General features: G+C 33.8%; 1 protein-coding gene across 9 annotated transcripts in view; it reads left to right on the top strand.

Annotated features, from left to right (window-relative positions):
* Positions 1-12,856, top strand: part of LOC115450862 (EF-hand calcium-binding domain-containing protein 1) — a 38,740-nt gene that overhangs the window by 3,673 nt on the left and 22,211 nt on the right. For 8 of the 9 annotated variants that reach the window (XM_037443845.1, XM_037443852.1, XM_037443848.1 and 5 more), the window contains 3 exons: positions 4,881-4,950; positions 7,008-7,188; positions 8,540-8,650. In XM_037443845.1, coding sequence (XP_037299742.1) covers positions 4,881-4,950; positions 7,008-7,188; positions 8,540-8,650 — 362 coding nt within the window. The remainder of the gene's footprint in view (positions 1-4,880; positions 4,951-7,007; positions 7,189-8,539; positions 8,651-12,856) is intronic. The other variant, XM_037443846.1, reaches the window with a different exon arrangement.

Genomic DNA, 12,856 nt, shown 5'->3' on the forward strand with positions numbered 1-12,856 from the left:
CGTTCCGCGGTCTGCGTCACCCCAGATGATGTTGTTAGCTGCAGCTGCGCGCCTCTGACTTTTCTAAAATCATGTATGTATGATTATTAGAAAAGTCAGAGGTGTGTGTCTTGGGATTTGAACCTCCGGACATTCGTCTTGGCAGTCCGTTCCACATCCAACTAGGCTATCGCTGCTCAACTCAAATTAAACTATATTCACCGCACATAAACACTAACATTTTAAGTAAAATTGTGAATACTTTGTCGATCATAAAGGAACGAACATTGTATCCTGCTTACTACAAATGGTATCAGTGAAACTGTTTTTATTCAGCCATGTCAGGCTTATTTATTTAAGCCGGGCAAATACTGCGAAAATGGAATAATTATTTATCCTGCGCAACCCAAATTTATTACATTCAGATTAACGGTCGCTGCACACTTGTCGCCTCGGCAACAAATCGCCTCAAACCAAAATATTGAGATATGTACTTTGCTATTTATGACGCTCAGTAGTGCACAATATATTTAATATAGTGCATCCTGCATGGTTATCATTGATTTAACGTATCGGGATGTTGTTTCTAATTTCCTTTTCTTAAAATCGCCAAAGAATTTAAAAAGTAATCCGTGCTCCAGTTTTGAGACTGTTTTACTTAATAGTCTATAGCAACACTTTGCCGATTTAGTGTTATGGCGACAAGTCTGCGGGGTTCTTTAATTCTCTTTAAAATATAATATATCCGATATTTAACTTTAAAAATTCAAAATAATAATTTTCCATTACGCATACAAGCCGATACATCATTTAGTTCTGTTAACGTTACACACAATATTTTATTATATAAATAAGTGTTTAGTCAGAATTGAACTGATCCTTTGCTTCAATCAAAAGAGAAATAACTAAATACGTTCTCGCATGTAATTACAAAATATTTCTATGTCACGTATTTGAAAATACAATTTTCCGTATTCTAATTATTTTGTTTAAAATACAAAGTACGGTCCAGTGTTAGCTAATCTAAACAGAATAGAACTAATCTAGCCCAGCTTATCAATCAGTAAAAGAAGTATACATCTTTGATGTAGACTCGATTTTAAAATGTTGGTACTCACACTAAGATAGTCGCTATTTGGGATTAATCATTGTTTTCTGCAGAATGTATCCTTTAATCAGATTGCTAAATGTTTGTATTTGTATTTAAAATCTTTCACTAACTAACTATAAAATATCTCAGCGTCGGGTATTGTAATTGTTGAGTTTAATGCGTTCAGAAAGATAGACACAAGCGGCGCGGCGGGGGACTTTATTTTATATTATTTTTATTTTTTTAGAACTTCATAAGCGGATCAATTCCGTCATAAATATTTCTTTCATAACTTTAACCGTTTAACTCAGCGCACGCAATGGAAGCTTTCAAAAGGAATAAATTTTCCCCGTCTTTATAACATTTTTTATTAATGCTCCGCTCCTATTGGTTATAGCGTCATGTTGTATACCCTGTAATCTTGGATAAACGGGCTTCCCAACAATAAAATTATTTTTCAATTCGAATGTATAGTTCCTGAGATTAGCGCGTTAAATAAAATAAATAAACAAACAAATTCCTCAGCTTTATACTATATATTCCGTGATAAAAAAAATCCCGGCATAGAAACTAGCCTAAGTTCTTTCCGGGTCTAAAATTATTACCATACCAAATTTTCTAAAAATTCGTTAGATAGTTTATGAGTTTATCGCATTCAGTCAAGCAGACAGATTTGGCACATTATAGCCCACACGGGAGTAGCCGAGGGGGGGGGGGGGGGGGGGTCTTAAAAAAAGTTAAAATATCAACATCAATCATTTTCATCTGTATAAAGAAGCAAAGATGATGCTCGAAGAAAATAGTGGTATACTGCAAATGTGACGTATCGTTGGAACGCAACGGAATTTCTAATCTCTGACTCTAACACCTGTGCGTTAGATATATTCACATATGACAAAATAATTTAAGTCATCGCATTTCTAGAGCACATAATTTAATAATTAATCGAGAGGTTTGCGAAACATCGTTAAGTAGTATTGGCATTATCTGGTGTGTTAGCTTAAAATTTTGCAGCCAGTTTTAATATTGAAGACGCCATTTTTATGTATTCGATAGTGCTACCGTCCTTCGAAGAAGAACAGTGGAAGCGTGGAAAGCAGTTATAGATAATTAACACCTCCCCTCAAAATTTGCTTTGAATTGCTTAGATAATTGCCATCAAAAGTTATATCCAAATAGTTACGCTGTTATAAATGTTGGCTTCCATACCTGTTTCCACTGCAACACCAGAATGGACATTTTGTAGCCTCCAAAAACTTAAAAACTACTTGAGTAACACAACGACTTAAAACAAACTGAACGGCTTGCCTCTCATGAATATTCACTATGAGATAGAAATTGATGCGATTGAAGTAGTGGTTATATTTAAAAAGAAAACAGAAGATTAATTCTGTAGTGCATATGTAATCATAACCTTTTGATTGATGCAAAAATAAAAATCCGTGAGCTTCGACCTACATATTTAGATTTTAATGAGTGTTGATATATTATAAATAAAACAAAATATTAGTTACAGTATTTTTAATTCATAGATATTTAACTTTGTCGTTCCTGTTTGGTCGCTGCTCCCAATCCATCCTCGATACTAATCCATTGTTAGACCTATTCAGTCGCAACTTACCTTTCTCGTTTCAGAAATATACTATACCTTCATTTTGTATTAAAAAAGATAATTTCTAGACTTTTAGGAAATAAATCTTTTTCTTTGCTTCGGAAAGCAAGTAGGTCTTTCTTGTAGATGATGTGATGTACGTCTGTTCTACTGTACTGCACATGAAAAATAAAGTTATAACCACAAAAACGCTAAACAGTATAGTTAGTTATAGACCGGGCATCAGGACCAAAGTGCTCCATAAGTTATTACCAATTGGTAATAAGTAGCGGTCACATTTGACACGTCCTGTGATAAAACGTCCCAATGTTTGTCTTAGATTGTTCTAGAAGATTAAATACATAATAAAAAGTGCGATCTGTTGTCGAAAAGCTTTACTATTTCTGAGTAGGCACTAGTTGTGGGTTTAATTTAATTTAATCAATTTAGGTTACCGATATTTTTTTCTTATGTTACAACGAGGCTACTATTTACATTACATTATATTATTAAGTTTACCTACGGTCATTGTTAAATATCATTCAAAGCAAATTATCGATATTTTTAGAAATGTTTATTGTAAATCCTTAATACAAACTAATTCTATTTATCGTGCAATAGATAAAGCATTGTGTAATTGATTTCACATAGGTGTTTTACTATTTCACGGTACCTTGAGTAACCATCATATGTGCGCAAATTTTTGTATGAAAATCTTCTCAATGTTCGCTCTATATCAATATCTTAGATCTCTTTGCAAAAACATTATAGTAAAACATAACAAAACATACCAAAAAAATATTGGTGGATTATGTTTATCCATATCATACATATTTTAAAATGTGTTTTACTTATAAAACTGTACAACGTTCTAGAAGGAAAAAGACTTCACATATTTGTGCCGTTAAATAATGAAGCATATTATATTAGGAGTATATTTTTGTTTTATTTGCACATTTCTTGTAAAAGTTGACTGGTTTTATGTTTGGAACGCTTCTTTAAGATTTAGATGGTGACAACATAAAATAATAAATTAAAAGATATTTATTGCTAAACACAATAATACCACTACATAAGTAAGTACTTATTTAAGTTTATAAAGTAACAAATACTTACTCTAAAACATGTTATATTTGAATCTTGACTAAAACATGTTCATATTACTTACATAATGAAAGTGACTTGCAGTTTACTGAAATATTTTATACTGCGGCGTAGCAGTAACGTCACAAGAAACGTAAGGAGCGAAAGTGTAAGCTGCGCGAACCGAACGTACTGCGCCCCACACCTCACCACCTAAAGCTTGACTTTCGGTAAAAGACCTCGCCTTAAGATCTTTATATCTTGGCCTCGTAATGAAATCGCTCGCAATTTGCCAGTGTGCCAGGTCTCTTATATCTAAGATTAAAGCTGGGTTCGCTAGCAAGAACCAAAAAAAATTGAAAAATTTTATTGGACTCCAACTCGGTTGAAGCTAGACAAAATTAAAAAATACTTTAAATAATTAAATTATTTCGTACATTTATTTATCCGGACAAAAATGCGTTTGTTTAAAAAGATCCTGTAAAGAAACCACACGAGCTTGGGGAAAAGCTTTGTTTGAAAGCACAGGCATACCTTATTATATTTCATCTAATTAGATAAAGTTAATGCAGTGCAAATTTCCGGAATATGCCACTTGAATATGAGTAGCACATGTTAATAAAGGAATTCCACAAAGTGAAAAATATTTGCAGCGAGTATTTCGAATACTTCGTGAGCTCTGATTACATTGCGTTTTAGAGGTAGTTAATTGGTGCACGCGAGCTCTTAATTACCGTAATAATGTGTGAGAATGCAATTTATATAAAGTGCAGCTTGTAATGAATTACTGGCGGCCTATCAGGTCATCATGAGCTTCTGATAGGGACCATTTTGTAATTTTATATTATTATTATATTTTGTTTGTGATTAAATTTAACAATCGGCTATGCTTGTTTTCTTGGATAACTCACTATATAGTGGCATAGAACTATTAATATTTTTATAAGACCAATAGACTTTTTACAGTGTTTAATTAATTAAACAAATACCTTGCAGTCGACGTAATATTAACTATCTCATTTTTTAAAGATATTATTTTCTAAAGATGGCATTGAGTATAGTTATATTTGATTTTTAGTGTTAGGAATTAACTGACTACCTAAATATATACTGAACATTCCAAAATTATTGTTTCAGAAATAATGGTCATATTTTTTAAAATTCAAAAACGAGACGAAAAACCTGCAGCTTCTGATTTGATATCGAGGTAATTAAATGATGTTTGTATTTCATGATATGAGGCGAGCGTATTGAGGGAATAAATTCCAGACTCTGGTCCTTCATACACCTGGCGAAAAGCTTCCTTAGGCACCTCTTTGGGGATAAAAGTAGTGTATGTGAGTGCGTCTGTCTAATTAAAGCGCAACAGTGTTACTCTAATGGCTTCGATTTACCTTAAATCCACTTAACATCTTTTTAGAGAGTGTACTGCCTCGGTGGCGAGTTGTAATTGTACACAGTATGAGTACGATATCTGCGCTGAGGTCCTGGGTTGGTATCCCGGGTCGGGTCAAAATAATTGTGACTGGGTTTTTCTTTCTTAAAACATTACTCAGTCACAGCTCGGAGTCAGGAAGTTGCAAGTGTGATACACCTGTGCCTCGGAATGCACATAACATCTTTGGTCTTGCACCTTATTCCTCTTCGGTCATGTAGGATTGCCGTCTCACCCAATTATGAAATCTCTATATCTTCGTTGAGATTGGCCACCGTGGCCAAAAATTTGACTGGGTAGATTCAGCTTCAACTATAGCTCAATTGTCCACCGTATTAAATACTTTTTCATGATCTATAAAAAATACTGCTAGAGGATATTTGAATTCTATACACTTTTCTATTACTTATCTTATAGTCGAGAAGCCAGACTTAAAACCAGACTGTTCTACCTAATTTTTATTTGTTGGCCAATGTAATGGCCGTGGTGAATAATTTGTATAATATGTAACTGAGTATTGTGATGGGTCTGTAATTTTATAGCTTGCTGGTTTCGCCATACTTATGTAATAGAAAGACGATTGCATTTTTCCAGGTGGTTGGTGCGACTTTCTCAAACAGTGCTTTATTAAATAAAAGTTGCAGATTCTTTCGCAAAGATCTACCTCCTTGCTGCAGACTTTCATAGGTGATCTTCATCGGGTGACTTTCCAAATTTTATAAGCTTAAGTGCATACTTGGTTGTATATCTGATAACTTAGGTATATCCCGGTCGGGCAAAGTGATTTTTGGGATTTTGTGCTCAGTATCAGCCCGGAGTCTGGAATTTGTGCTTGATATGGCGACATGCTTGCCCCATATCTCATCATGGGACGGAACACACTTGGCGAAAAGGAGGCGCCCTGGTTGTGCTTCTGCATACCCATAGTTGTAATTTAAGGTGTTGGATGGTGCTTCCACATTTTATGGGCGGTCGTATTGTTTAACATCAGCCGAACGGCATGTTCGTCTTTCCAGACAAAGCAATAAAAAAAATATTCTATAGATAAGGTGAGAACTGTAGTTAACATGACTATATTAACATGATGGTCTTACATAAGAGTTTTAATAGTATGCAAATAAAAAAAAAAACATTTGAAGCCTTTATTATTGTCTTGAGGTGAATTTCAACCATGGGACCCAATTGACGAAATAACCTAAATCAACTGCTGACGTTCAAGTACGGCTAAACTGCATACCAACTTGCGTTATACAGTTGAAATTAGTTTACTAATTTACTATTTCATATATTATTCACGTATACATGCAGTGTTACTAATATTATAAACTATATAAATTACTTATGCTGAACGCTGTTTGTAATGGACAAGGTACTCGGAGCATGCACATGGTACTTACATCACTTCAATTTAGGTCTATTTAAGTCTCGGTAAATATCATCATTGCATTTTGAATGAGGTTCGTGTAGTGTAGCTTGACCATAAACTTCACGTCTAATCAATTATTTTCAAAGGTGCAGTCAGTTACAGTGCATGAACGTAATTTGCTCGTTTCTTACTTAAACAGTTCCGCTCAATCTACTTTATTATTTATAAGGCACTATTGGCAGTCGATTCATTGAGGTTTTAAAGGCGTAGATAACGAAGAAACACCTAATGATTCAATGAAATGTTACTACGTTAATATCTAGCTTTATTATTTAAAGCAAGCCCTTTGATTTAGTATGACATACTAACGATAGCTTAATATACTTGTGTTATAGATATGGCCTGTAATTTTAGTCTCTAATACTGTAGCACTTACTTTTAAAATACGTTTGCCATTTTCTAGGGCTCATTTTAGAGATGTTCTACACACTGGACTCGGCATGACAGACTCGTACATGATGGAACGAGTGATGGTGGCCTTGGACCGAGGCACTTCCCCATTCGTCACGATGGCCACTTTCGCCAAGGCCCTGTCCCTGTATTTACGCGGGGACCTTGAAGAGCGAATCTCCTATGCTTTTACAGTAAGTAGAGTAAGAATAATTTATTAAGCATATTAAAAAAAATTCTTTATTTTTTTTTCAACGAGGGTGAATGCACGCTTTATTAACTTCTGTATTATTGATTTTTTTTGGTTATTATTAATATGCGTAAGGCCTTGTTTGGTGAATCAAATAAATAAAAACAATATAAAATCAATGCTTTATAATATAGTCATTAAGTAGTGAAAAAGCAGCTAGACAAACAACAGGCGACTAGGCGATGCTGCCGGAATGAAAATAGTTGTAATATATTGGTTCTTAGCGATTAATTTGTATAAAGCTGTCGCTATCGGGTCCGATTTCACATAGATTCAAACGTTGTGTCACGTTGTCCTCTTACGTCGTCCCTTGTTTAACGAAGCATTATGATGTGATCCAGTGGTGAAGGATAAAATTTTGGCACAGCATCAGGCTCAGAAGATATGAATTAAAGACGTTCTAGAATGAAAATTAGATATTAAATAAATTAACAAAGGTAAGCTGGGGGTAATCCGGTTATATGTACATTTCACCACTGGTGTAATCCAAACAGAAACTATAATTTCTTTCGTGATTTCCAGTGTACTCGAGGAATGTGTATTATTTAGGTAGATTAAGATGGTGGTTACGCCTATTCCGACTAGTTACGAGACAAAGACAGATGAAATAAAATAACGTAATGATTTATTTATGTTTATGCGAATGTTAGACATTAAAATAGTACAGGCTGCAAAGAAAATTATAAAAAAAAACCGCGACACAATTCGCAAAATATTGTTATTTTAATATATCTACATATTTTTGCAGTTAACTTACTACGTTTTATGATGACATTTGGGCTTACTAAAAATATTTATACTACGTCTGCTCTCAGCAAGACATTTCTTTGGCAGTGTCCTATTGAAATGTTCACAAACTATCGAATTTATATTATAAATTTATAAAGTAGCAGAGATTTTAGGTTTGGTTATAAGTTAATTAAATAAAATTATTTATCATATTGTGTTCATACAGCAAATTACTTATTTGCTAACTAACTATTTTTGTTGAAATTAAACTAATTTTCGGATTCTATCGCGGTTAGTATTTTTATTTTTTTCCCGGCGTTTCGAAGACTTTGCAGCCTTCATGGTCACGGGGGGGACTGAGGTGTTGTTCATCCGTAGAGTCAAAGTTACAATATCTACCAACATTTTACTTAGTATTAAATTAATTCGTGTAAGGCAGCAGGATTTTTTAAACTTTTCGACATCAAAGTATACTTAATATAGAGAGATTAAAATTTTTACTTTACACAGGTTCACTTTATGTGTAGACAGAAAGTAGACTTACATTTTTGTTTTATGTTTGTTAGTGTTATGATTTACTCGGAGAGGGCCATTTGAGAAGGGAGACGATGTATCAACTCATGAAGAAGAGTGTCGCTAAAGCGTCCAGAGACGATGATGTAGAGGAGGCAGTGAAGGTAAGTAATCTCAGTAGGCTGCAAGGAAGGACAGCTGCGTCTCTTACAACTTGTATGTAGATACACGCAATTTTGACCGTACTTGTTTTAGAGTTAAAAAATAATAATAAACAATTACACCGAATTTAAAAACCACTAAAACATTACCTATATACTACACTGACGGACACAGAAAGTGCATCAATGTTAAAGACAACTTTAGAATAAAATTTTAGCAAAGTATTCAAACTTTTACACAAATTTAAATTGAAACCTATAGTTTGGTTCGTTAACTTCCTAACAGCGTAGTGAACATATCGTTACGTGTACCTATACGTTTTAAAACTGGAAAGGACAATTTAATTTTGATGGACAAAACCGATCAATAACAAAAATTGGTTTTGGTTGATTTATTAAAAAAATAATTTTACAATAAAAAATTAAGTTAAAGCACAGATTTTTTTCTTTCAATATGGTGTATTGCCTCTACGCGCCCTTATTACAGATTCTAATCGGTTCCGCAAAGATCTGATTAGGGTTATTAAACGGTCTTGCGGAATTTTGCTCAATTCTTGTGAAATCGCTGGTCTTAATGCTGTTACTATTGTGTACACATGATATCTCGCATATACGGGTTTTATTAAACTGTCCCAAACATGTTCAATGTGATTAAGATCTGGGCTGCGTAGGTACTAGCCAATTCTTGTAAGGTACCACATGACCTTCTAATACTTCTGTTATATAGCGTTGTGCGGTCAAACCACCTCCTCTATCGTTTTGACGAACCATGTCGATGAAACACAAGTTCCATTCGCCCAATCATCGAAGTGCTACTATACACGAAGTGCCTCTAGAAGGAACACGCTTCTTAATGCAACTTTGAGCATATCCCTCACCCCGTCGACGATAGACTCTTATGCGACCATCTACACCATTTAAATATGTCCTACACGCATCGGTGATGAATATGGACGCCCTTGCCCTTCAGCCCAACTAAGATGTCCACGCGCAAATCTTAAACGAGTTTGGTTGGCAGTGAGCTGTTTGCTCACAGCTTTGGACAATTTGCCCGTCTAAAAGAGATGATTGCCGCTTCCTTAAGCCTCCTTCTTATGGTTCGGGCACTTACGTTTACTCCACGCATTTCAATGAACTCCGTTTTAATGTTTACTGACGTGAGGTTACGATTTCGTAAAGAAGAAACCATAAATCTGTCGTCACGACGTGTGGTTACTCAAGTTCTACCAGTACCGGGTCTCCTTTTGTAAGAACCTCTCTCTAGAAACCAACGGTATAATCTAGGAAACGTAGACTGATTTAAAATTAAATTTCGAACAATCGTTCGTTGATCCAAGCCTTTCCGCACCAATGCCACAATTTGACCAGCTTGTTTGAACGATGTATTTATATTGATGGTTACAAAACTTTTGTGAGTTTATGAGACTAATATATAATCAATACTATTGGTAACAATAATTAAAATTGCAAAAGAAAAAATCCAAAGAGAATTAATTTCAAACTTTAGTCGAATAACACACGAATTTAAGACTAAGTATAAACTTTATTTTTCCTACCTGACTGACTTGGTGCCTATGAGACCATTTTAGAAATATCCGCTTCCGAACCGAAAAAGAATTTTGAAAATCGGTTTACGATTGACGGAGTAATCGTGTAACAAACACACAAAAAAAAGTAGATACAGTCTAATTGAAAACCTCCTCCTTTTTAAGAAGTCGGTTGAAAATAACTAGGCCACCAACCAAGATGTTGAAACTAAATATAAGAATGTTCTGATTGGCTCGCCTTTAGAGCAGTAGCTCGGAATGAATGTCAGAATATACTTAGCACCTATTTCACAATATTCGGGGAAGTGTAATTCAATAAAAAACCGAATTATAAAGCTAATGCTAATATTGTATACTCATGTGATTATCATTTATTAGAGATCATACTTTAAAACGGCGCGAAAATTACAGATAATTTTTGTTATATTATAATGCATATATTTAGAGTTTAGCTTCTCCATTAGACGTGGTGAAATTAGACGACTAAATTGTAAAGTGGAAGAGCGCCAGCTCGTCCATTTAATCCTTCATTAATGGAATCACTCGGTTATTATTAATCATGTATCGTTTATGCATAATGAGACAGCAACAACCGTGTGGGCATTCGACGAATTGAATTTAACATTTTATATTTTCTCATTTTATTGTGATGTCTCGATAGAGTAATTAATAAATTTATTTAACTTAATTATTTATTGTGAATTAATGTATTGTAATAATATATTTAATGAATTTTAGCAACATGTAAATTATGGCTCATCCAGAATAATTAGCGTTTCTGGCTATAGTAATACTATATGGATTGTCCGGAGATGTAAAAAAATAGTTTAGTAAAAGTATTTAAATACAAAATGCAAAAAACGTAATTTCAAACTAGGTTTTCCAAATAAAATACCTTGTACTTAACTGATTTTAATACTGGTGTTTGTTCAAAGAGTTCATGTTAATCATAATCATTCCCCCGAATGCAAATAGTCATTCAACAGATGCAGAACTTGTAAGCAGGTATTATTATATTTAAGGAGGAGTTCTTTTAAATTTGGATATATATTGTAGTGTTTTCAGATCTAATGTGGTCATCGCCGTGGACCTCAAATTTGTTTAACGCGCAATGTTGTTTATCATATTGTTTTCGGTGACAATGGTGACCACAATAAGGATCATGATCAGTGCGTACATAAATAAACTAATTTTGGATTTTAAGAATGAAAAATTTATTAAAAATGTAACAAAATTATTTTGTTTCTTACAAATAAAAAATATTTATATAATGTATGTTTTTCAAATAAAATACTAAATACATTTTGGAAAAGGTACTAAAAAAGTAAAAATAAAAATAGCTATTTTGCATTTGTATTTAAAATACAATATGTATTTCAAATAATTCACATCTCTGGGATCGTCCTTGTCACGCAAATATTTTCACGGAATTTAATCTATAAAATTACATGAAAATATTGGTTCAAACCACATATTGCCTACTAGTAACAAGATTGGCATATAAGCTACTGGTGCACTCAAGTTATAAATGAAGCTATTTGCATTTTGTAGCATTGTGGCTCATAGCGGAATTGTGACGTGCATAAACAACTTATGCAAAGTTCACGATAGCGTAGTTGAGAATCGCATGGTCTGCCGAGATGAATGTACGGAAATTCATAACCCAAGACACACACCTCTGCTTTTAGGAATTTATGTGTGCAATGTTCATCAATTATTGTTGAAGGTATATTTAAAAATTCTTCACAAGAATATTGACGTCCGCCAACCTGTATTAGGCCAGCGTGTTGGATTAAGCCTAAACTCTCTCAGTACCGTGGAGCAGGCCGGCGGTCGGCAGGAGGCAGGGGCGAGCATATCATATACAATTTCTTGTGTCTACTGGTGTTGCAAAAAACTTTTTAACAAGAAATTATACAACCTTCAAAAACCAGTATAAACAAAACATTATTTAAAAATACCTACTGTTGTTTAATTTTTACTAAGCACCGACTCCCAAAATTGGTAACCCATATATTGTAATAGTGTTAAATAATTATTTGGTTTTTAGTAGTTTTTGAAGGTGGTATAATTTTTTGTTAAAAAGATTTTACTTTTTGCTTTTTTGTAATAGTAAAAATCACTACACGTTGAGGACATCATAGTTGACATCATTTAAAGAGTTTTCTGATATGTCTCCGAAGTCAAGAGTCCAACAACTATGAATTTTGTATGGGACAAAATTGGTGAGCACCAGCTTTGAAATAAAAAATCGGTTAACCCATTCAAAAGTTCTGAGGTAACAAACAAAGAGATATAGTTAAATTGAGAACATCCTCCTTTTTTGAATTTGGTTAACAAGAATAACTAACTTCGTTCGAAGTGCTTTACTTAGAGTCTTGGGATGTTACTTAGAAGTAAATTGCAGAAACGGCTGTATTGCAGGGATTGAGCACTTCCTGGATTCATTGTAATAATAGTAATTTTCTCGTATCTGCAGATGGCGTTGATTATTTAGGAACTTTGGTAGTGGGAAAGGATTTTTACGTGGGCGAAAACTCGAAAGAAGTAAATCAATAAAAGGTTATGTAAATGAAATACAAAAAAAAAAAAATAAAGATTCAGATAATTTTAAAAAGGTTGACACGTTCAGAAATACTAGATGTAAACTAAAATATCCCTG

This window comes from Manduca sexta, chromosome 27, assembly GCF_014839805.1.
Source record: "Manduca sexta isolate Smith_Timp_Sample1 chromosome 27, JHU_Msex_v1.0, whole genome shotgun sequence".
Taxonomy (NCBI): domain Eukaryota; kingdom Metazoa; phylum Arthropoda; class Insecta; order Lepidoptera; family Sphingidae; genus Manduca; species Manduca sexta.